Here is a 24,677-nt window from a genome sequence, read left to right as displayed (position 1 = left end):
GAATACAATGCAATCAAAACTGTAAGGCAAATCACGTCTCCGAAAATGTTTCTGAGATTACTGAGGAATTTGTACTGGGACTCCCAGAATAGCACTTCTTCAACGTGACACCAGTCATTGCGCGCGATTACGCACAACGCCTCGTGAAAAGCGTGCGTACGTGTGTGCCTTATTTACAATGTTGCGCAGATTTCTCTACCCAGTTCTACCCAGAATTTATTCACCTAATATATTATGTTGGCGCTCCCCTACTCTCTCAAAAACATAAATCAAAAGGTCACTGAAGCGCCACATATTGTAGTCTTCACCAAAAGTGTACTCTCCGGTACTGTCTCTTTCGGGGTGATCTTCTCAACGACAGCCATGTTGGATGTAGGGTCGCGCCACCTATAGGCCGTGAAAGTTGCGAATCGCGTTCAACTCCTAAAGGCGAAGCTTAAGGGTTCCCCAATTTTTGCACGAGTTAGAAGATATTACAGGTAGGCTGAAACGCAGGATTTCAACAAATAAAACATGTACAGGTGTAACCTACACTCGACGGACACTCCCCAAGTTTTTTCCGGCAAGAAACCTAAACAAGTCGCAAATGGCAGTCAGCCCCTTTTTCACGCACTTTGCCGGTGTGGTCCCAAGACAGATCTCTGTCAATTATAATATCCACCAAGAAACCAACCCTCCCTTTTTTTAGGGGCGGAGCTCGTCGCTCTGTGGCTCACTCTATCTGCGCTGAGGCTCAGTCCAGCTACTCCTTACTTCTAAGAATCTTCACTATGTGGCGCAATGTTGTTGCTGTATGTGAAATGATCAATAGATAAAGTGAACGCGTGTTCTGTGTGGTTTAGTTTCATATAAGTTTGATTATATGGCGGACAGACGGACGGACGAATGGACAGGCAAACAGACAGATGGACGGACTAATAGACAGACAGAAGGATGGACGGAAGGACGGATAGACAGGCAGAGGGATGGATGGACAGACAGACGGAAGAATGCACGGACATACAAACAAAAAGATGAGCGGACAAACAGACAGATAGTCCGTTCATCCATCAGTCCGTCCGTGCGTCATTCTTCTGTCTATTCATCCATGCTTCCGTCCATTCGTCTGTCCATCCGTCCATCCATGCTTCCATCTGTCCGTTTGTCCGTTTGTACTTTCATTCGTGCCTCCATACATCTCTATGTTTGTCTCTTTCTCCGTGGGTCCATCCGTGCGTCCTTCCATCCATCCATCCCTCTCTCCGTGCTCCCGTCCGTGATTCCATCCATCCGTCCGTGCGTCCGGACGCATGTATGTACCGACGGATGCTTCGTCCCACTCATCACTCACTCCACAGATATGCTGTGTTTTTTTAAAACTACCGGACCTTATAAGAGTCTCACCTTGAGAAGCTTCCACTTAGTACAGCTTTGCAATACAATTACCTTTAGGACCACCTACTCTTCTGCGCTCAGTTTGAATGAAACCACAAATTACATGTACCTGCAAATTAATCAGTTCACGACTTCATGGCTTTTTTTGTCTTCCCTTATTTTCACTACCATATAGTTAAGAGATGCCAAACAACTAAGACAGAACACGACAAACCACAAAGAAAACGAACTTTTTGTGAAGCCATAGCTGAAAACAAGGAGACGAAAGTACAACAGGACGAGCGCTACATATAATAGATTTTTTTGTATTTCTGAAACGTGTCTTGCTTATACGAGAGATGAAGATAGCAATGACTGTAGGAGAAGTTCAAGGCAGCATCAGCGAGATACGCGAGGTTTTTTTGCGCTTACAGTAATCGAGGGGCACCCCCTCTGGTTTCATTGCTACATAGCACATCATATACCTAAAAAAGCTCAAATTACCACTGTACTTGGATATGGCTGTATTTAAGTCCTATCCGAAAACTTCCTTGTCCGATCTGGAGCGTCTCTCATAATGATAGGCGTGCGCACGAGTAGAGAGGGGTGCAGCCGGAGGGGCCCTTCCCAGTAGTGTAAGAGGAGCGCCAAGTCTGCCCCGTATAAATCGGTTACTCTTCAAAGTGCTCACTTACACTCTTGTTACGCGGGCAGCCTTTAGTTAACGTATCTGCGGTTTCGAGCGAACCATGGCTCGCTTATGTTACACGGTGTGCGAAACCGCGGATATGCCGCTCCCACGATTGTAGGTAGCCGAGCATGGCAACCGTGGTTTAGTGGTTACACACCTCTAAGGCGTCCTTGGCCATAACCGAGAAAGATTTAAAGGTGTGTTAAATCGGTGAACGATACTTGGCGCTCACTGCGGTTCCGCGCGGTTCACCGTTGTTGTTCGTAACGGCGGTTAACTTGCCTATGTGAGTACGCCACTGCAGTCATGCACGTATCCGACCATAATGGCGGCCTCTGCCGTTGGCTCATGACTTCTCCATTTACTTATTGACTAATTACAGGCTGTTGTAAGAAGCACGCATGACTTTATTTTCGTGTTTGCTTTAGTTACGCAACTGGTTTTCTTAGATAAAGAAGCTGTAAAAATAAATAAGCTGTAAACAAATGATCACAGCCTTATATGTTTTGTGTCTTTCAGAAAACGCAGAAGGCGGTTTTCCTTCTTTAAAGACCTCGGAATTCCAGGTCCACCACCAAGTTTTCTTTCTGGAAACTTATCCGAACTTATACAGAAGGTAAAGGCGAAATGTCCTCCAAGTACGTGTTTACGCAATGCACCGGTTGGTCAATTTTTTGTAACGAGTACAGCATGTACCGAGAGTAAAAAACCATCTGAGATTGTTGCCAATATGAACGTCACGTGAAAGCTGAACAAGATTTCTGAAGTTATCTGAGAATTCCCCTAAAAGTAAACCTCACAAAAAATCTAAACAGGTTTGGTAAGTCACTCGAGAGTTCCTGAAAGTGAATGCCACATGATTTCCGAAGCTTTGAAGCGTTATGTTGTTTTCTAAGCCTAATAAAGCTGTCCAAAAACCATTCAAGGTGGTAGAAAAACTAAATGTTCTAAAAAACTCTGTCATGGAGGGACTTTATTATTCACACGTGAAAAACTTGTGACCATTATTACCATGGTGTGGGACACAAAGAGAACGTGTGAACATTAACTGATATTATAAAGCTGGCTAACTTTCTGATGGAAAATAAGTCTTAAGTGCTGTAAATGTCGAACCAGTGTATTAAAAGCATCGACAGAGGCAATTGGAGAGAGCTGAACCGTTTGATTTTTCTATTGTGTGTATTCTAGCAGTTGATCCCGTTGTTCCTATCTAGGGAACACTGGATAAATACAAGGAATGGCTGGACAAATATGGTGACATTGTTGGGTACGTGTACCAGTTTTCTTATTTTTCGTATGCATTTTGTTTTCTGCAGAAATGCGCTTCGTGAAAAGCATATTAAAGCAATGTTAGCTAATTGGCAACGATAACGTAAACTTTTATACCTGGAGAAGGGCTCCTATGTGGCTTTAGTATGGTATAGCTGTTTTTTGTGCTTTACACAGCAGTTAGTGGTTCGTTGTGTAAAGCATGAATATTTTATAAAAACGTGAAGTGCAGCACATTTTTACCTTAATGATTAGCCATTTCATATTCAAGGTATCTCAGTACAACACTCTGCGTTGAACTACGGGCACGTTATCGCCATGACGACTACCCGAAATTTCTCATTCAGGTTCAAAAGTCAGCGCCATGTAAAAACGTTTGCGATACCCCAAAAGACACAATGAACGTGGCGAGTTTCCCAAACTCTGATTTTATCGTTACAAGATATACTTTCGACCTAGCACATCGTGGTTAAGCTAAGTCCTCTTCATGTAACCTTCTTTTCGACGTCACTTTTCAGTTTTTACAACGGTGCTCACCCATTTCTTATCGTGAAAGACCCGGAGCTAATCAAGAAGATCCAAATAAAAGATTTCCACAATTTTCAAGGCCGAGGGGTGAGCATAAACGTCCATAATTCGTGCAGCTTTTGGCATGCCCTTAGACCCCTGATAGATGTTACTGCTATGCTTTCAAACTGAATTTTTAAAGTGAATAGTGCCGGGAAATTTTTATCACAATACTTTTCCCCGAATTCCCGTGTATCATACCCAACACTCATTCGGAGTTAGATAAGCCTAACTTGGTGCTACGCGTGTACTAATTTATCGATACACCATATCACGAGCTAACAGGGCTATGTTCTTTGCGTCTATGTTGGAGAATATTGGCTATCACGAGCGAAAAGTGACACATTTAATCGTTATGACCAGTGTCATTTACATGCGTCCTCAAAGGGGCCCTGAAACACTTTTTCAAGTAAGCATGAAATGAATTCACTGGAAAAGCTAATTGCCTCACGAATTCAACGCCGCAAAAATTTTAAGAATCTGTCCAGTCGAGCGGAGTTACAAATGTATGTGGCATGCTGCAATTGCATTCTCTCTTGTCTCGTCCGGACTAAAGCGCTGGAAGCTGAGCAAGGAGGAATGGCAGGGCTAAAGATAAACATCACGCGCGCCTCCTGACTTTAAGTACTTTTTCTTTTTTTGTTTCCTCGTATGCGTGGCATTTTTCAGTGTGATCGCGCGCGCACGCGGTAACAAGTAGCGGCCTCCCGCGGCAATCTTTGTAACAAGTGAGCGCGCCGTGTTGAATTCATCCAATGGCTGATAGATGGGCTTGCTACGTGTGAATTTTTTTTTTGCATATTTCGTGATTTGTTGAGAGAAGAGATAGCAATTTTCAGCTGACTTTGATGATTTATAGTGAATTCCAAGCCGCGTGCTGCGCTATATAATTTGGCTCGCGTGTTGTTGGGAGGCCGCTACTACCGATCGGCAGTGTTTCCTCACCATGCACAAAATGTGTTGCAGAGCCCCTTTACACTGTGCCATCGAGGCCACTTATTTTACGTCGCTGCCTCTCACTGTTACAATTCTGGTGGTAGTTTTTGCCTGGAGCAACAGCATTGTTGCGTGGAGCACAAGCACCAAGGTGCTGTACTCGACAGTGAAGGAGCAGAAAGCTAGGAGGGAACAATGTGCCATGAGAAATAAATAAAAAGCGCCAGGCCTGCGCGGAAGGCGCAGCACAGTCACCGCGAAAGCTTGAAGAGCGGCCTTTCAGAGCCTTTTCTAAACAATCACTGGGTAACTGCTGGAAACACACTTGCTAGGTACCCACTACGGCATTAATGAACTTTTGGGTAATAGACTGGCATTCGCTATGCTATTTTTCGTCATTCTTCTGAGAAGTGTGGTGTCCGCTAAACTGTTGCGCGGAATTTTGTCCCAATTATCCATGCAGTGGCTATCAACGATGAGGAATTGTGTCTAAAATTGGTATGCACCAAAGTTAATACGTGAACAAAAACAAGCTTTTCTAATTGGTTCAAGGATTGGACTACCCATTCGTTACACTATTCGCATTGTGTGACGACTGGTTGTTGTTTCGCTGGTTTAAAACGCTTTATAAGTCGTATAACGCAATTGCTTTACCGACATAAAGCCTGCCTGAGGCAAGTTTGCTAACAAGTCCCAAGCAAGAGATATCTAGCATTTTGTCTTTTGAATCTGAAATAAGGAGAAATAGCTTAGACGAACACTTGAGAGGCTAGCAGTTCTTGAATGTGAAAACCCGGAGTATATGCAGAGGATTTGAGGAGTATTAAACAGACTATAGAGGTATGTGAGAAGGAACACTATGGCGGAGCGCTAGTGCGAGCCAAAGCAACATCAATGACTGTGGATGATCGCCCGCCTAAGTGAGCGCTTGGATTAGAGAAGAGTAATGCCAGAAGAAATCATATAAATGTCATTGGAGTCAACGGTATCTAAATTTCAGACAATGAGAGCAAAGGACGAGCGTTTGGCAAACACTACGAGGTATTCTTCGCTGCCGCGCCTATTGATTCAGAGGCATTTAGCAAGAGCTCCTTAGCAAAACGCCGAACTTGTCAGAATACACCAAATCAGCTTTAAAGTGATCATAACAACAACGGAAGTAGAAAGGGCTATAGATAAAGTGAACCCTGGTAAATCTTCCGGGCCGGACGGGCTTCGTGTTGCGTTTGATAAGGAGTTTTAAAATACCATCCCAAGTACACGCAGGTGTCTTCAATCAGGCTTATAAACCCAATAGCCTCCCTAGGTCCTTCAGTGAAGCACATATAGTTTTGATACCTAAGACAGAACACTCAGAGAAGCTAAAATTTACTTCTTCGTATAGACCTCAATCACTGACTAATTGTGATTACAAAGTTTTATTGAAAGTACTAGCAGGACAACTTCAAGGGGCAATCAAAGAATTGGTAGGGCCCCACCAAACATGAGTGATTATAGGACGCTCCATGGTGACCAATATACACAAGATGCGCTGCATGCTCGAGTGTTGCGATGCCAATCAAGGAGAGGTAGCCATTCTACAGATTGATCTCGAGAAATCTTTTATTGTGTTTCTTGTAACCTTCTGCTTGCCATTCTTGACCATGTCAACGTTGATTCTGTATTCAGAGATGGGGTATCTGTGGCAAACCAGAACTGCACGACCATTCTGGAAATCAACAAGACGCTAGGAGATACAGTTAACATAAAGCGTTCTGTCGGTCAGGGCTGCCCACTGAATCCCCTACTGATCAGTTTATATATAGAATCGTTGTGCTTAGCAATAACTCAAAACAGTAGCATTCATGGCTTTAGATTATAAGAATCCGAAGTTAAAATTCTGGCGTATACCGACGATGTGGCTGTTTGCTGTACCGTTCAAGATAGTGTTACTACTACTATCAATGTAGTTAAAAGGTTCAGCAATGTAACAGGCAGTCTAGTAAACTGGGGAAAGTGTCTGGGTTTCTGGCATGGAGAGCGGTCGTCAAGACCCACTATTATGCTAGTGTTAAATGGATGACCACACCTGTCAAGTACCTTGGGGTGCCACTGGAACTTTATAAAGATAATGAGAACTACTGGCAATAACAAGCGAAAGAAATCTGGACGAAAGCCGATAGATGCAATGGTAATCATCTGTCAGTGTTTTTGAAGGTGACTGTCTTTTCTTTGCCTCAAAACTTTGCTATGTGATGCAAGTATTGCATGGTTTAAAGGCATACATAAAGATGCTCCATCGCATCTTCGCAGTATTTGTGTGGGCCTCGAACTGGGAGAGATGCAGTCGAACTAATTTGTTTCGAAAAGTGAAACATGGAGGGCTGGGTTTGCCATATCTTTCATATGCCAAGTCATAAGGTTCTTTTTTTTTTCGCTTCACAAGGGATTCTTTCTCACGTACAGTGTGCCAATTTTGATGCGGGATTTACCTGGATATGTGGTTCAAACCAACGACATGACTGGTGCTGTCGGCGGGTATCTTAAGAAGGTTATTCTAAGTGCACGGCTTTTATCTGTTAGATTTCCATATGAATATTTGTTTTCAGTGACTCGCAAAAAAGTTGTACAAAGATGTGTGTGACGTTATTTTGCCTGAACTCCTGTACCATGCTATGTACACTGGAGGTTAAGCGCAAGATGTGCTTAAACGAGTGAAGAGAATGCAAGTGGCTCCTGCCGCGAAGTCCTTCTTGTACATTATCTGTCGGGACATTTAAAGCTGACCGTGGTCTTTACTCACCTTGGGGGACAAACTGCCTTATCTGTGAAAAACTGGTAACTATGGACCATGTTTTCTTACATTGTTGGGAGGAAGTATATTTTTGGATGTACTTCAAAGGACGTTAAAAAAAGAATTACCTTTAAATTATTATGCTATAAGATTTTTGTCAATAGTGCACGAAAAGGGAATGGCTTTCGATTTGATTATTCTATGTGGCCTTCACTGTATATGGCGGGCCCGTATGGCGAGTTCTTTATTGCGATCAGGATGAATGGCCTGCACGAATGTATTTCCGTGAATGTATGGCCAAGTGTGTTGAACTGCAAAAAACTCTGGAGATTGCACCTGAGTGGTTGTCGAGGGTGGAGCCCTTGGCAGCACTTAGGGAATTTTAGTTTGTGTTGGACTGTTACTGCTTCTTTTTGTTGTGCGCCGCCACGGTGGTTCAGAAACTAAGGTACTCGGCTGCTGACCCGCAGGTCGCGGGATTGAATCCCGGCGGCGGCGGCGGCTGCATTTCCGATGGAGGCGGAAATGTTGTAGGTCCGTGTGCTCACATTTGGGTGAACGTTAAAGAACCCAAGGAGGTCGATATTTACGGAGTCCTGCACTACGGCGTCTCTCATAATCATATGGTAGTTTTGGACGCTACGCCCCACATATCAAATCAAAAATCATTCTTTTTGTTGTGCTTGTGGTTTGATGTGCGCGCCTATGAAGAAGCAATAAGCAAAAAAACAGCCTGGCTTAGTGGTAGAATACTTTGCTGGCACCCAGCTGACCTGGGTTGGAACGCTACTGTGTCATTGATGCTAGGTTTTTTTTTTTTTTCGATTGAGCGCGATGTGGTTACAGGCACCGGTGGCGGTGCTGGACAACTACGGCACTGCGCGAGGCCCTAGTTGTCATCTCCTAACACCTTTCGCTGTAATAAATAATCAAAACAAATAAACGCGCACACGCCAAGCATCGTCAACTCTCATAACTTGCACATGAAAAAAGAATCCTTATTGTTCATTTTTGTTGTATTGGTTCTGTATTCGCAACGTTGAATGGTGCCTCAACCATGCACGAAAAGTGCGTAGGGACTTCACCAATTCACAGTGAAGCAATAAATGTTAAGGCGTACGAACACTTACAGGTGTGGTCCAGCTTCGCGAGCACTCATCCGATCAACAAAGGAAGCATTTCCAACGCTCAGGGAGAGCGCTGGAAGAAGATGCGCAGTCTTCTGACGCCCGCTTTCACGATGAGCAACATGAAGAAGGTGAGCGGAAACGTTATTCACCTCGGTAGCCCATCATACTACATTACTGGCACTCGATGAAGCGGGCACGGGAAAAGAGGTTTTGACGGCAGCTGCACAATTCGAAGAAAAGTATTAAAGTCACCGAAAAGATGACATACAAGCTGCAACAGAGTGCGTATAAATATTTATTAACTTTTTTTAAATAAGGAAAACTGCCAATCTCAAACGAAATCTAAAGCGAAATCCCTCGAGCTTGGCGAAACTGGAGATCAGCTCGGGCTCCTTGCGAGCTCTGGCGACACCCACTTTTGATTGAGCAAACAGTACGACAAAGTCCAATTCACCCCTCAGCGCGCTGCATTTCATTCGTTACGAAGGGACCTGGCATCGCGTCAAGGACGGTCGACAAAGTTGGGTGGTGGTTTCAAACCACGTGCATCTTCTTTCCTTTGTTTTTCTTTCCATCAAGTGCAGAAGTGCACCCGTGCAATGAAGGCGTCAGAAACTTTACGGGATGATATTTTTTTTAGACGCACACGGTGTTTAAATTTATTTTGATGCTTTCAATACCTCTACTAAGATTGCTTTAGAATACTCAACAAGGTTGCCTCTGAGATTAGTTCTTGCCGCGCGTCTAACAATATCACAACCACAGCTAAACCTGAGACCACGTCTTAATCATCACGTCTGGCCTGCGCACTCTAGCGCGCTGCTCAGCTGGTGCGTGCCTTCTTCGTAGACTACATCATCACCTGATCACGCACGGTAGGGTAATTAGCTATTTGACTGGGCAGTGTACTCGGCTAGCTAGGCCAGGGCATGCTATGGCCAAGCTAATTACGGCAAGTTGTGGAAGTTATGGTAAGGCTGGCGTAATTGCACCACATCTTAAGAACATCAAGATAATGACGCTATGTAGGCTAAGGCCAGGCTAACTAAAACATGCTAGTTGAAGAGCTATCTGAACCTTGTTGATTAACGTTACGTTATTCATGAACACGCTAAGTAAGACCATGGTAGTTAGTCTTAACTTATATGATAATTAGGATTGTGCAAGTGAGGATTAGATTATTAGCTTCACATTGATCATGACCTTGCTAATTGAGCCCGAGATAAATGCCTCTCATTTGAAAGCTTACCATTGAAAACAAAACAGGTCAGTATATTCATAATTAGGCCCTAGTCAATTAGTATATTCAAAATTAGGGCAGGATTAATGCGGTTTTTACCAAGCAGATGAGTGTACGACTAACTTGAAAAGCTAGAAGAAGCTAGGTTATCACAAGCTCCTTCATGTCTCCCACCTTGCACAAGTATAGTGCAACACGTATAGGTTATACAGCAGAATACATAGAAACAGCAAACAACTTGCTCTAGGTTGTACGACAATGCATAAATGCAAACATGTGGTAAATACAGGTTACACAACATAATATACTTTATGATATCTAATAATATTATGTAGTCGCATGTAATAATAAATGGGATTTTACGTCGCCTAAGCCATGATATGGTTATCAGGGACACCATATTGGAGGGCTCTGGAGATGTTGACCATCTCTATTTTTGTGTTCTACTTTTTGTAAACGCTCCACCACTGTAATGCCAATTGGCGCTGTGGGTAATGAAATAAATCAAATAAATCAGGTGTTCTTTAACCTGCCCAGGCATCGCACTGTACGTGGGCCTAGGGCATTTCGATTTCGCAAAAACACCACCACCGCGACCTGAAGTTGTTATGAATACCTTCGGGTCTGCAGTCAAGAACCATAACAAATATATCACCGTGGCGTTATTGTAATAAATATGAGAGAGGCCTTTTTTGTAACGATAACAAAATTTCAACCACCTGGGCTTCCTTAACGTGCTCTCAAATCCATCTGCCCCGACCTGTATCATCTAAATTACGGCCGGAATTCTATCTCGCAAACTTCGTGTCAGCTGCCGAGCACCATAATAACTAAACCAGGCGCTTGTAATTATGTGTCAATTTTAAACGTGCTGTTTCGTGGGGCTGAGCGGAAGTTTGTGTGGATACTGCACACTGGTTTCACACATATCTACGTAGTAGTTAGCATGTTAACCATAACGATACATTCTTACTTTGATAGACACTAAAGGCCGAGGCTTTGCCGCAAAGGCGAAGCAATGAACGCGATAGCAATGAATTGGAAAGTTACGTGCAGAATGGCAAACCGATCGGAACGTGCCCCGCGTTTCTCACGCACAAATGACACACGAAACGTACTCACAGGTACACATGAACGCGAATAAGCGTCTGAGTTGTTACTTCGCTGTGTTTGAAAAGCGCGCCTTTTTCGCAAATAGAGGCTGTGCAACGATTGCAGTGACCACGGTGCGCCCCGCAACTACAACAGAACCGTTCCAGTGCGAAGGCAACAACAGCCAAAACGTGCGATCCTCCCCACCGGGGGATAAGAGCGCGGGAGAGATTGTCCACTCCCCTTCTCTCCGATGGGCATAGTACGTGTGAGAGATGAGAGCAGCCGCGCGCTCTTTGAGTCATCTTCCTGATAATGCTAAAAACAGGATAGTCCCCCCCCCCCCCGAAATGCCCGCCAACAGCGGTGAGTGGCAGATGGGAATAGTTTGCCGTTTAAACGTTCAAGGAGGCGCCTCTCGTGGGTTCAGTGGTTAACGCCTCGCATTCACGACGCGCAGTTCTCACGTTCGATTCCGCGGGCCGGGGTCTTTTTTGGTTTTTTTTCTTCTTTCCTCTGTTTTCATATATATATATATATATATATATATATATATATATATATATATATATATATATATATATATATATATATATATATATATACAATTTACAATTATACAATTTACACCGCATCGCGTAACTTGCAAAAATTATGACTGAAGTCTGCATCTGCAAAGCAACACTAAGTAACCATACTTAGCACGCACGTGCACAATTCTTCAAACTGACCGCCCCCCTTTTTTTAATTAGATTCGCTTGAATCGCACACGATGGGGTCGCTTTCCCGGCGGCTTTCGAGCACGTCAGAGGTTACGAAAACCACGAACGCCAGGCTGTGTCCTGCTGTCACGCCTCATTCTGCATTTCGGTCGGCTCCCCTAAGGAATGTGCAAGGGACGCCAGAAACAGGGGGGAAGCCTGGGTAATAGTGTCTTTGTGGTCGCCCCCACGCAGTACTTAGCCGTTGTGCCTTTTCGACTTTGAACCTTCACAAGGCCGCTTTCCCGAAGTCGTCGAAATGAACCGCGCGTTTAGTTCGGGTGACGCACCTTCCTTTACCCCACACCTGGCTCGCCCCTTGTGCCTCCATGAACGCCACCATTGACGTTTCTTGAAACGGATTAACGGCCTAGCCTTTCGTCTCTGTCGGGACGGATTGGGACCAGCCCTAGGCTCACGCAGTGTGGTACGCTTCCTCTTCTTTCTTTTTCGGCGATGTTTGTGTACCTCCTTTCCCTCGATGCCATCATCATGTCGCTTCGGGACCTCAAAAGTTGGGAAGCTCGTTGGAGCTGGTGCTAGGTCTTCTCTCCCGATAACGCTTTTTGAACTCGGCGTCACGACGGACTGTCGGGCCAAATTAGCTTGGTCCACACTGATGAAGCCATTAACTGGGCCCTCTCCGACGACATCGCTGCATTCCTGAAGCGTCGCGTCCTCGCTCTTATTCGCCACTGTGCTAATCATGCCTACATTTGACGATGTCGAATCGTACTCTTGAGGCACGAAGGAGGTTTCCAGCCTCTTACTGGGCCCATTAGGGCTGCTGGCACTCTCCTCATCCACGCAAGGAGCGTCTTTCGACATCGTCTCTACCTCCAGACCGGCCAAGGCCTCGTTCTCAGCATACTCTACCTTGATGCATTCTAGAATACGCGGGCCCTTTTCTGGCGCGATCTCTGGTTCTAGCGCTTCCTGCCACACTTTAACGTCCATCGCTTTCCGACGCGCCTCGCTTTCAGACTGTTGTCTTTCTGTTTCGCGCTTTCTTTCAGACTCTTGTTTGAGCTGCTCTTCTTTTGTCCAGACAGAAGTTCGGAATATCCGGAACATCTCTGCCTAACTACCTCGTAGTTGTTCGCGTTCTGCTGACTTAGTCGCGCAACAGCTTCATTTGCCTCGCAAGGCAGAACCGTGCGTAGCCCTTGACACCATCTGTCTCGCTCAAATGACAGTTCCTCGCCGGCATCGCCGTGCTCACTGCTGGATCGGCTCACCCTGCTACCCTCACTGAAGCGAATCTTTAATTGCAGTAACTGCACTTCCCGTTCTCCGGCTTCCCTTGCCGCTTCCCTTGCCGCTTCTCGTTCTTTCGCCCTTTCTTTGTGCTCTCTCTCCCTTTCTTCCCTTGCCGCTTCTCGTTCTTTCGCCCTTTCTTCGCGCTCTCTCTTCCTTTCATTTTCCCTTTTCTCCCGGGCCCGTGCCCGCTCTTCTCTGGCTAACGCCTGCGCCTGTTCCTGCTGCTCTTTAACCCATTGTCTCAGTTCGGCGCCCTCGAGGCCTAACTGTTTACCTTGCGTGATCCACTTATCAAAATCCATACACTCCATACTGCAACTGTCACTATAACGCCACTATAAAAACAGCGCAATCATATGGAGGATGCAACCGCTTCAACTGTGCGGCTCTATCACCACGCTGTCCGCACGGTTCTCGTTCACCCCTCACTGTCTTACTCTTGTACGGAACATCCTGTCGCGAACGCCAGTTTTGTTACAAGCTGCCACTCTAGCGTCGCCAGCGCGAAGTCGGCGACGGGAATGACAGCAGGTTGGTTCGTTCCGTACGCAAGCAGAGACAGTGAAGAGATCAGAGACGTGGGAAAACAAAACAAACTTTACTCTAGTGATATTGCAGCAACACGGGATCTAATACAACACTTCAATACAACTAACAAAATACATCGACACTTGATACAACTAAAGAAATATATAACTGAAACAATAAATCAGCTTACGAGAGAGAACTATTACAAACTACACAAACTAACAAGAATAGAACGACGGAGGAGAAAGTTCGAAGATATAAACAGGTGAAGGCATACGTGTGATGACCGGCAGCGTTGTGTCCCCGACGATCGGATGCGAGAACTCGAAGAGAGTTCAGGCACGACTGCGATGTCGGCGGTGTTGCAACGCTGGTGGCTTCGGGAGGCTAGTGCTTGCAGGTGACTTCGAGCAGGTTGAGCTAACTCGAGGCGAAGTCCCGATGTCTACGTTGCAGACGTTAATATCGCGTCACAACTAGACGAACGGCTAAGTTTAGGTGGCCAGCCGATACAGAGCCACACTAAAAACTTCTAAAAGAGATGCTTGTTGATCTGTTTCTACACCATGCTGGTCAGCGACTAGTCTGCCTAGCAGGGCAAAATCCTGCGCTTAAATCCCCCTCGTGTCTCCTCGCTTTCCTCCTTGGGGACAAGAAAGCTCTACGTGGGTCCAATCATGCGCGTTTAATTGATGGAAACTCCATCCCAAAAATATTTTGACCCCACCCCTTTTTAATTGGGAGAGGGCCCGCAACTAGCGAGAGTGACAACCTGTCGGGTTGTTGTCATACGGCTTGGCCACCGGAGCGTTTCCCACGCTTTTCTCCGTGGGAACGGTCAAACGTTTGGCTCTCAGCCGGTGTGTCTCGTAGTCTAATCCTTGTTCGGGGTATACCGCGGCCTTCTACGACCTTGCAGACGCCGCCACAGTTACAAAAGGATTAACCGTCGGCGGCGACATTCTAAGAAGAGCACCCCAATTTGCACTTCTCGGTTCCCTTTCATGCGCCGCCGTTTCTCACGGTCAGTCGGGGAGTACCGTTAATTGCCGTGACGCGGTGTCGCCAAAAATAGCCGTCCGTGACAATATATATATATATATATATGTGTGTGTGTGTGTGTGTGTGTGTGTGTGTGTGTGTGTGTGTGTGTGTGTGTGTGTGTGTGTGTGTGTGGTGTGTGGTGTGTGTGTGTGTGTGTGTGTGTGTGTTACGTATACATGCATACAGTGAGTGACGTCAACGCAAGCAGCTAAATCCAGCCAATAGTGTCCATATAATTGCTATTGCAATAGTAAACTATTCCAACACACAATTCGACCATGTAACTAGTCACATGAATCGGAGGTTCTGGGTTTCTGGAGCCAAATTTATCTCTTTCATAACTATTTGGTAAAGGCCACGAGTGTTGAAGATTGGGCGAGTTGGTTCGTCGTACTTGAACTGGTATAGCGCATTATGGGGAAGAAGAAACGGCCGAGCAGACCGACACAAGAGGACAGAGCGCTAACTTCCAACTGAGCTTTATTGTCAAACTGCATCAAATATGTAGACTGGCGCAAGCATACAAAACCACCCTAACGCAACGACAAGATAACACAACATCACACCTTCACATATCACTGATTCATAGGCGGTTATCCTGATTAAGGAAGGCCACTTCATGTTCCGATAAAACCAAACAAGAGCGCTAATACACGTGCTGCCAGCTCTTGCTATACAATGCGCTTCTATAATTTCTCGAGTTAATTGTGACGGGTGCTTTTTTACCACTTCGCATTGATCAAACCGCCTATGAATCTAGGATAACCGCCTATGAATCTGTGATATGTGACGGTGTGATGTTGTGTTATCTCGTCATTGCGTTAGGGTGGTTTTGTATGCTTGCGCCGGTCTACATATTTGATGCAGTTTGACAATAAAGCTCAGTTGGAAGTTAGCGCTCTGTCCTCTTGTGTCGGTCTGCTCGGCCCTTTCTTCTTCCCCATAATGCGCTATACCAGTTCAAGTTGGTAAAGGCGTTTTCCTATCGCTCAGCTGGCTTCGTTATTGTAATGTCTCGCATGGCGATTGGTGGCAATACTCTCTTGTGAGAAGTTTTTAGCGTAAGAGGGTGTTGCAAATACAGACCCTGTTTCAACTGTGTATATATAGCCAGTGATCAAATAGACGACTTTCACTTCTCAGATGGCAAGCCTAATGGACGACAGCTCCAACGAGTTTCTTCAAGTCATCGAATCCCTGAGGAAGAAGGACGAAGCTCTCGACTTCCGCGATCTCTTCCAGAGACTCACCGCAGACGTCATCATTCGATCGGCGTTTGGTGTCGAATCCGACCTGCAGCAGAAGGACCGAATGAAGAGCACAACGGAGTCGCTGTTTCGGGAAACGTTGGATAGCTTGCAACAATTTCGCCGGGCATGGATACATTTCCTTACTGGTACGTTTAAGAATACTGTACCTACCCTAAACATATACCACCAAAAATAGTGTTTTTCGTAAATTTTGTGCTTTGAAAACTTTTCTGTTGTGTAAACACCTTTTTGTTGTATTGGAGTACTCAGCCTGAGTAGGTGGGCGTTGTAACACGACCACTCGACTAAAGAAATAAAGACGACAAACGTTGTGGCCTGGTACATCACACTGAAAAACACGGACACAAGCATTAGCACAGTGTTGACCGCTCCGTCTGTGTTGGGGCCAGTTGACATGCAGCCACTCGTATTTAGAGCGAAAAAAAGAAATTTTAGTCTCAAGGCCCAGAGTAAACTCTACAAGTTTCACTGTCAAAGGTATACAAGCACTTAAGTTCATGCTAAGAAATAGCAATCCCAATGTGGTTAAATTAAGCGCGAGTACGATTTATCGGTTATTCAATAGGATTACCGATATTTAGCAGTGTAGCCAAAACCTGGAGGCTCACTAAGAGGTTCAGTTTCAATTGAGGATGACGCAGCGATCAGTGCAAAAAAAATCGTGTAACATTGAGAAACCAGGAGAGATCAAAGCGAATCAAGAAACAAGCGAGAGCTGGACATCTTAGTCGAAAATATAAACAAAAAATTGAAATTTGGGCCACCACCACCCCATATGAAATATGGAGTGGTGGTTGTGGTTGTGGTTGTGGTTGTGGTGGTGGTGGTGGTGGTTGTGGTGGTGGTGATAATGATGATGCAAGAAGTAATGGGACCTACCTTGCCTCGCCACCTAAAAATGCGATGTCACATGACGTCACCGCATTCTTATCTATCGCATCAATTTCTTTTCTTAATTTCAATGTTTTTGCCAGATTTCATTTAGTTTTCCTTTCCAGCTTGCTTTCCGGAGTTTAATACTTTGTGGAGGCTGATCATATCATTCGGTTCACGACATAACAAGACGGCGGCAGACAAGTGTTTTGACGAGATCACTTCCATCATACAGTTTCGTCGTGAAAACCGTGAGGTAGGTCATTTAAGTAGCCGTCAACGCCGCTAAATTGACGGTCCATCTCTCCCTCTACCAGGGTCACGTTTCGGGAGTTTTTGAAGGGCACAAACGGGAAGATAAATGCGAAATCGCAGTTTAAGATACGTTTGCAAAACGTGTACACGTTTTTCCTGCTTGTTACACTTCTGCCTTGATCATTCAATGAAGATGTACCTTGAAATGTGTGTAATGAAGCGTGTGCGTTACCGTGATTAAAGTCACAGTCCCTTTTGTCACCAATAAACACAGCACCGGGCAAATGTTCTATTTTTGCGAGGTATAAAATATATTATCAATGCAAAGTTAGCCCCAAAAAATATGGCAACAAAGAGCCAAAAAGATACAGGACAGGCGCTTGTTCTGTGGTGACCTCACCAGAAAACGTCGGCCACAAGATTATGTGAAGGGCGCCGTCGCGTGGTACAATATGATGAGATGAATTCAATGATGACCTCATTGCTAGCGTAATGACGACGCCACAATCTTATCTGGTCAGAGGCATCGTGCTGATGTCACTGAAGAACGTCATTGCGGGACATGAGTGATGCTGTCATGTAACATGATATTGGATTTATATCGAATGAGATAACGTTGTTCGTATGGCAGCTAATCTCCAACAGTGCTTGTAATTAGATAACACAACACGTTTGCCATCACTGAGAAGCATCAGCTGGTGGTAGTCAACAGTAGGCGGTGGCATCTTGTTCGTAAACATGGCAGTTTCATTCAGCAAATCAGTTTTGTTTCAATCGCACTCTGCTTTCACAGATGAAAAAGATCATCTTCATTGTCACTAGTGCGTACAACACTATTTACATCACTTGGCATTTCTGCACCTTCTATGTGTGGTGGCCACAATTTCGGTGAAGGTGAAAATGCTTGAGGCTCAACTGCTTAGATTTAGGCAGTCGTTAAACAAACCCAGGTGCGTGAAATATCCGGAGCCTCATGAGGTGGTATTGAGGCGTGAAACTACAGCAACTATTTTATATTACTATTATTATTATTAATATTATTATTATTACTTGTAAGATTTATAACAAGCTCGTCAATAAATTGTCTAATTTTCATGGTTTCAGAGAAATAGGTGCGATCTTCTGCAGCTGATGCTCAATGCTGAAGTGGAGGACGCTAACCTTGTGAACGTGCACTCGCTCACGGCATCCGGGGATGCTGATAGCGCATCTGAAGGTACTAAGCGTTGCCGACGTTTCATAGCATGTATCAGTCCAGGTTAAAAATGTACTGATACGTTTTTAAGACTTCATAGAACAAAGATATTTTAGACAACATGCATGAAGAATTTAACTTTGATTCCAAAGTTCTGAGCATCAGCAAACCATCCCGCGAAACGCGAACTCACTGTCAGTTTCTCCAAACAGCTCTCCACTCATTATTCTTAAGATCTGGACCTAGCAAGTTGCGGGTGGCTTTCTCAAATTGACGTCACACTGCAATGATATGTCACTGAAAAGCCGCTGCCTCGATATCAAAAAGAAAATTTTTTTAAGGTAGCTATATGAAAATTGTCACTGAACATTTGAAAATTCGTGAAATTTCGACCTTATCTATACGGACGCCCATTTTCGGTGGTTACCGGCCACCACGCGCTCTGCTGGCTCAACTGTCTGAAAGATCTATCAGGCCGCCCTGGTCGCTGGGCTTTGCGCCTGCAAGAGTTTTCCTATTCGGTGGTCTACAAATCAGGCCGCCTACACCATGAAGCCGATTGCCTCTCCCGGTAACCTGTCGACGATCCTGAGGACACTGATGAGCCCACGGAGAACTCCATCTTGTCAGTGTCCGACTTCCTTAATATTGGGGAAGAACAGAAGCGTGATCCAGTGCTGCTTGATATCATCAGTCGTATGGAATCCTCCCCAAACGATGCTTCCGTCCATCACTTTGTCATTCAAAAGGGCGTGTTATACCGTCACACTTTCCGACCAGACGGGCCCGACCTTCTCCTTGTTGTGCCTAAGCATTTGCGCCACTGTGTTCTCACCGAACTTTACGATGCTCCCATGGCTGGACACCTTGGCATATCCCACACGTGCGAGCGGGTCCAGCACCGTTTCATCTGGCCAGACCTTGCTCGCTCGGTACGCTGATACGTCGCCACGTGTGACCTATGCCAATGTCGTAAAACACCGTCGCTGCTACCCGCTGGCCATCTTCACCCGATTGACATACCCACGGAACTAATTTACCGTGTTCGGTTAGACCTGCTTGGTCCTTTTCCCACATCAACATTGCGAAACAAATGGATAGCCCTTAGTACACTTCAGGAGTGCAGCCTCACCGGTATCCACCACCGGGAACACACTCCCTCACCAGAGAAGGATTGGCCACTCTGGTGCAGTATCTGGTCACTACCTCCCACATGCATACGTCAAAAATACCTCACGGCCCTCAGTCCCCAGCAGCTGCGAAGCAACTGACCACGGCGGCGGTCAGATATGCAACGCAGCAGAGGGTGCTAAGAATCTCTGGATCCGGACACGCCGCCATTGGAAGCTGAACTTGGCAACGTTTAACGCTAGAACCTCATCTAGTAAGGGAAGCCTAGCTGTGATACTCGAGGAGCTAGAGCGTTTTAAAGAGATATAATAGGGCTCAGTGAGGTTAGGAGGACAGATGAGGCCTATACGTTGCTACAGAATGGGCACGTCCTTTGCTATCAGGGCTTGGCTGGCAGTGGGGTTCCTAATTCACAGAAACATAGATGGCAACATAGGGGATCACTATAACATTAATGAAAGGGTGGTAGGTATCGCAATTAAACTGAATAAAATATACAAGATGAAGGTGCTACAGGCTTACGCGCCTACATCCAGCCATGATGACGCTTGAGTTAAAAGCTTCTATGAATACATGGAATCGACAATGAGTAAGGTAAAAACACAGTATACTATACTGACGAGAGCATTAAATTGCAAAGGTAAGGAAGAAACAGGCTGGAGACCAGGCAGTAGGAGATTATGGCATCGGACTAGAAACGCCAGAGGAGTGCTACTAGTGGAATTCACAGAACGCAATAATTTACGGATTTTTAATACCTTCAACCGAAAACGAGAAAACCACAAGTGGACATGGAGGAGCCCTAATGGCGAAAATAAGAACGAAATAGACTTTATAATGACCGCACACCCAGGAATCGTGCAGGATGTCGTAGTGGTTGGCAAGGTACGATGCAGTGACTATAGAACGGTACGGTCTCGAATTCACCGAGACTTGAAGAAGGAACGACAGAAACTGATACGCAAGATGCCGAACAATGACCTAGTACTGAGAGGGAATGTACAGGAATTCAGAGGCTTGCTTCCGAACAGGTACTCCGCTCTTAGTGAGGAAACCAAGCTTAGCGTAGATGGAATGAATGATAATCTGACGAGTATAGTTACGGAGTGTGCAGTGGAAGTTGGAGGCAGGGTAGTTAGACAGCACACTGGCAAGCTTTCCCAAGAAACGAAGAATCTCATTAAGAAGTGTCAAATCATGGAAGTTCCAAGTACAACAGACAAAACAGATCTGGCAGAGCTTTCAAAGTTGGTTAATAGGCGTAAGGTATGCGGTGTAAGATGGTATAATATGGAGAGAATCGAACACGCTCTCGAAAACGGAGGAAGCGTCAAAGCAGTGAAAAGGAAACTTGGAACAGGGACAAAGAAGGCAAAATAACTACCAATATGGATACGATAGTGAAAATAGCGGAAGAGTTTTACAGAGATCTGTGCAGTAGCCGGGACAACCATGACTTTAATACTATAAGAACTAGCAATAACCCAGATGACACCCCACCAGTCATGATAGAAGAAGTCAGAAACTCTTTGAAGAGCATGCAAAGAGGCAAAGCTGCTGGTGAGGATTAGGTAACATCAGATCTGCTGAAAGATGGAAGACAAATTGTGTTAGAAAAATTAGCCACCCTGTTTACGAGGTGTCTCCTGGCGTAGAGTACCAGAGTCTTGGAAGAACGCAAACATCATCTTAATACTTAAGAAAGGAGATGACAAAGACATGAACAATTACAGGCCGATCAGCTTGCTCTCTGTAGTATACAAGCTATTTACAAAGGTAATTGCTAACAGAGTAAAGAAAACATTAGAATTCAATCAACCAAAGGAACAAGCAGGATTTCGAACAGGCTACTTAACAATCGACCACATTCATACTATCAATCAGGTAATAGAGAAATGCTCAGAATATAACCAACCACTAGACATAGCCTTCATAGACTACGAGAAGGCGTTTGATTCAGTAGAAATATCAGCCGTCGTGCAGACACTGCGGAATCGGCGTCGATGAAGTATATATAAACATCCTGCGAGAAATCTACAGCGGATCAACTGCTACCATAGTGCTTCATAAAGAAAGCAACAGAATACCAATCAAGAAGGGTGTAAGGCAGGAGGACACAATCTCCCCAATGCTATTTACCGCGTGCTTACGGGAGGTTTTCAGAAGCCTAGAATGGAAACAGTTAGGGGTAAGAGTTAATGGAGAGTACCTTAGTAACCTGCGCTTCGCCGATGACATTGCATTTCTAAGTAACTCAGGGGACGAATTGCAACTCACGATTACGGAGTTAGACAAGGAGAGCAGAAAGGTGGGTCTTAAAATTAATCTGCAGGAAACGAAGGTAATGTACAACAACCTCGGAAAAGAACAGCGCTTTGAGATAGGTAACAGTGCACTTCAAGTTGTAAAAGCAGTTATTACCTGTCTACTTAGGACAGATAATAACCGCGGAGCCGAACCACGAGATTGAAGTCTCTAGAAGAGTGAGAATTGGGTGGAGCATATTTAGCAAGCACTCTCAAATTATGACAGGTAGATTGCCACTATCCCTCAAAAGGAAGGTGTATAACAGCTGTATCTTGCCGGTACTTAGCTACAGAGCAGAAGCCTGGAGACCTACAAAGAGGGTTCAGCTTAAATTCAGGACGACGCACCGAGCAATTGAAAGAAAAATGGTAGGTGTAACCTTAAGAGACAAGAAGAGAGCAGAGTGGATTAGGGAACAAACGGGGGTTAAGGATATCATAGTTGAAATCAACCAGAGGAAATAGACATGGGCTGGGCATGTAGCGCGTAGACAGGATAACCGCTGGTCATTAAGGGTAACTAACTGGATTCCCAGAGAAGGAAAGCGGGTTAGGGGGAGACAGAAGGTTAGGTGGGCAGATGAGATTAAGAAGTTTGCGGGTATAAATTGGCAGCAGCAAGCACAGGACCAGGTTAACTGGCAGAACATGGGAGAGGACTTTGTCCAGCAGTGGACGTAGTCAGGATGATGATGATGATATTGATATTGATGATGATGATGATGATCATAAAAATTGTCTGGTATGCATTCTCAGCCAGCATATGTTTCTAAGAAGGTTTTCACACCCATCTAATAATGCGAAAATGTTTGACATCCTTTTCGACAGTCCTTCAAGTATTTTATTTGTGTTAAATACAGGGTGTCCGTAAGATCGCGGTGCACTTTCAACTTGTCACAGGACATCAACAAAACAAGATAGAAATGTGAAATCTGTATCAAATTAAATTTAAAAAACACCAACTTTCGTATCTGTTCAGTGCAATTCTAATAGCCTCCATTATACCCTACACATGGACCTAAGAACTGGGAAGCTAGGCTGTAAGCCTTAGCTGGCGTTGCGTTTTCACTAGAACTGTTTCACTTTTGTAGTGAACGGGCGCACAAAGGTCACTGCAACCATTGTGCAGTCTCCATTGGCGAAAAGGGCGCGCTTTTTAGACACAGTGAAATAACAACTGAGACACTTATTCGCGTTCATCTGTACCGGCGAGTACGTTTCGTGCGTCATTTGTGCGTTAGAAACGTGGGACACGTTTCGATCTGCTTGCCATTCGGCACGTAACCTTCCAGTTTCTTCATTGTTCATCTTTGCGGCAAAGCTGTGACTTTTTACATGCGGAGCATGCTATATATACTAGGGGCTAGTCATGCGCCGTCACCGTCCCCAGCCTGCCCTCCTCCTCTGTCAGCCATCTGTGCATTCCTTCCTCCTCTCAACGCAGCGCGCACTGTGCGCTCGCTTCTCCCCTCCGCGTGCAGCGTGACCTTTAGTTTAACGTGCGAAATCTCTATGCTAACGCGCGCATGCGCAGGCCGGGGCCGGCGCTCGCTATGAATAACCGTGTGTCGGGGCACGCCGCCCTTTGTCTTTGGTTTGTGCGGTCGCTCTACGTCCGATGTCGCTGGTGAAAACGTATGCTAACGAATCCGCAAACACACTTACTGACGTCCCATCCAATAGTGTCAGCCATCGTGTTGGCGGAACCGCAAGCAATTCCGAACACACTTCGTCCGTAGACAAGGCCGCGCTGAGAAGAGCTCGCGATGCGGTGAGCAAGGCCACGTACTCATGCTCGTGTTCTCAAAAACGCGAGTCGTCAGCGTCGAGTCCGGCGCTCAACAACGCGCCAACGGCGAGCACTGCGTCGCTAGCGTCTCCAGAGTAGACGTCATGAAGATGTACTTCTCGCCCAACTTATCGCGTGCCGCCGTGGAGAAGTACGTCGACGAAGCCGAGGAAGAATACCTGAAACAACGACCGCAACGACGACCCTTTGTGATTGTTGGTGACTTCAACGTCGACGTTATCAAGGACGATTAGGTGGTCGTCTACATGGAGTCGCAGCACTCGCTGAAACGAGCAAATCACGACGGCAAACATCATCCAACCACAGTTCGCGGGGTTTGCATCGACCACGTCTTTGCAAATTTCAACCTTTGACCGCGGACCCAGACCCACCCACCCTCCACTTTCCGGAGCATAAGGCCATCTTGCTCAAAATACCCAAAGCGTCTCATCAATAAACATCCTCTTCCTCAGCATACGTACGTGCGTGTTCACTCGTGTTCACTCGTGTTCACTCATAACACACACGCATGTCACAAATTACAAACCACATTTATCGCAGTTCAACATATATGCTCCGCATGCTAACCAGTGTTCCCACTCGGGAAACTGCGATCATTTTTTGGTTATTAATTCACAATTTTCGTTCTTTCATTGCTTTTCTGTTACCACCCTGCCGTGGTGCTCTAGTGGTTAAGGTACTCGGCTACTGACCCGCAGGTCGTGGAATCACATCCCGGCTGCGGCGGTGGCATTTTTTATGGAGGCGGAAATGCTGTAAGCCCGTGTGCTCAGATTTGGGTGCACGGTGAAGAACCCAAGGTGGTCAAAGTTTCCGGAGCCCTCCACTACAGCGTCTCTAAAAATCTTATGGTGCTTTAGGGACGTTGTGCCCCAGATATCAATCAATCGCCTTTCTTGTGATCGATCGAATGTGCACCATGCTTTTAACGACATACTGTAACCACGTACGTAAGTCACCTCTCCCTTATCTTTTAGGGAACCAGCCTGAAAAGGTAAAAGCAGGTGGAAAAACGTGTGTTCTCACGAATACAGAAATCTTGGCCAATGGCTTCAGCTTCTTCGTAGCGGGGTAAGAATCAACGCACGTTCTAATACTTACTTGCTCGACGCTAAGTGGACGAAATATTGTGGTCAGCGACTAGGAAGTCATTTGGACAACTACATGCTTAAATTCAACAAAAATATTACAA

General features: G+C 45.4%; 1 protein-coding gene across 2 annotated transcripts in view; it reads left to right on the top strand.

Moving 5' to 3' along the window:
- The window catches only part of LOC119185251 (cytochrome P450 3A4), a 47,986-nt gene that overhangs the window by 16,573 nt on the left and 6,736 nt on the right, over window positions 1-24,677 (top strand). The window contains exons 2-9 of one of the 2 annotated variants that reach the window (XM_075869647.1): window positions 2,564-2,660; window positions 3,259-3,311; window positions 3,832-3,928; window positions 8,722-8,847; window positions 15,788-16,040; window positions 16,914-17,044; window positions 18,148-18,259; window positions 24,463-24,556. In XM_075869647.1, coding sequence (XP_075725762.1) covers window positions 2,564-2,660; window positions 3,259-3,311; window positions 3,832-3,928; window positions 8,722-8,847; window positions 15,788-16,040; window positions 16,914-17,044; window positions 18,148-18,259; window positions 24,463-24,556 — 963 coding nt within the window. The remainder of the gene's footprint in view (window positions 1-2,563; window positions 2,661-3,258; window positions 3,312-3,831; window positions 3,929-8,721; window positions 8,848-15,787; window positions 16,041-16,913; window positions 17,045-18,147; window positions 18,260-24,462; window positions 24,557-24,677) is intronic. The other variant, XM_075869648.1, reaches the window with a different exon arrangement.

The sequence above is a fragment of the Rhipicephalus microplus genome, chromosome 7 (genome assembly GCF_043290135.1).
Source record: "Rhipicephalus microplus isolate Deutch F79 chromosome 7, USDA_Rmic, whole genome shotgun sequence".
NCBI lineage: Eukaryota > Metazoa > Arthropoda > Arachnida > Ixodida > Ixodidae > Rhipicephalus > Rhipicephalus microplus.
Note: the sequence above shows the minus strand (reverse complement) of the source record. Positions and strands in the feature narration are given on the sequence as shown.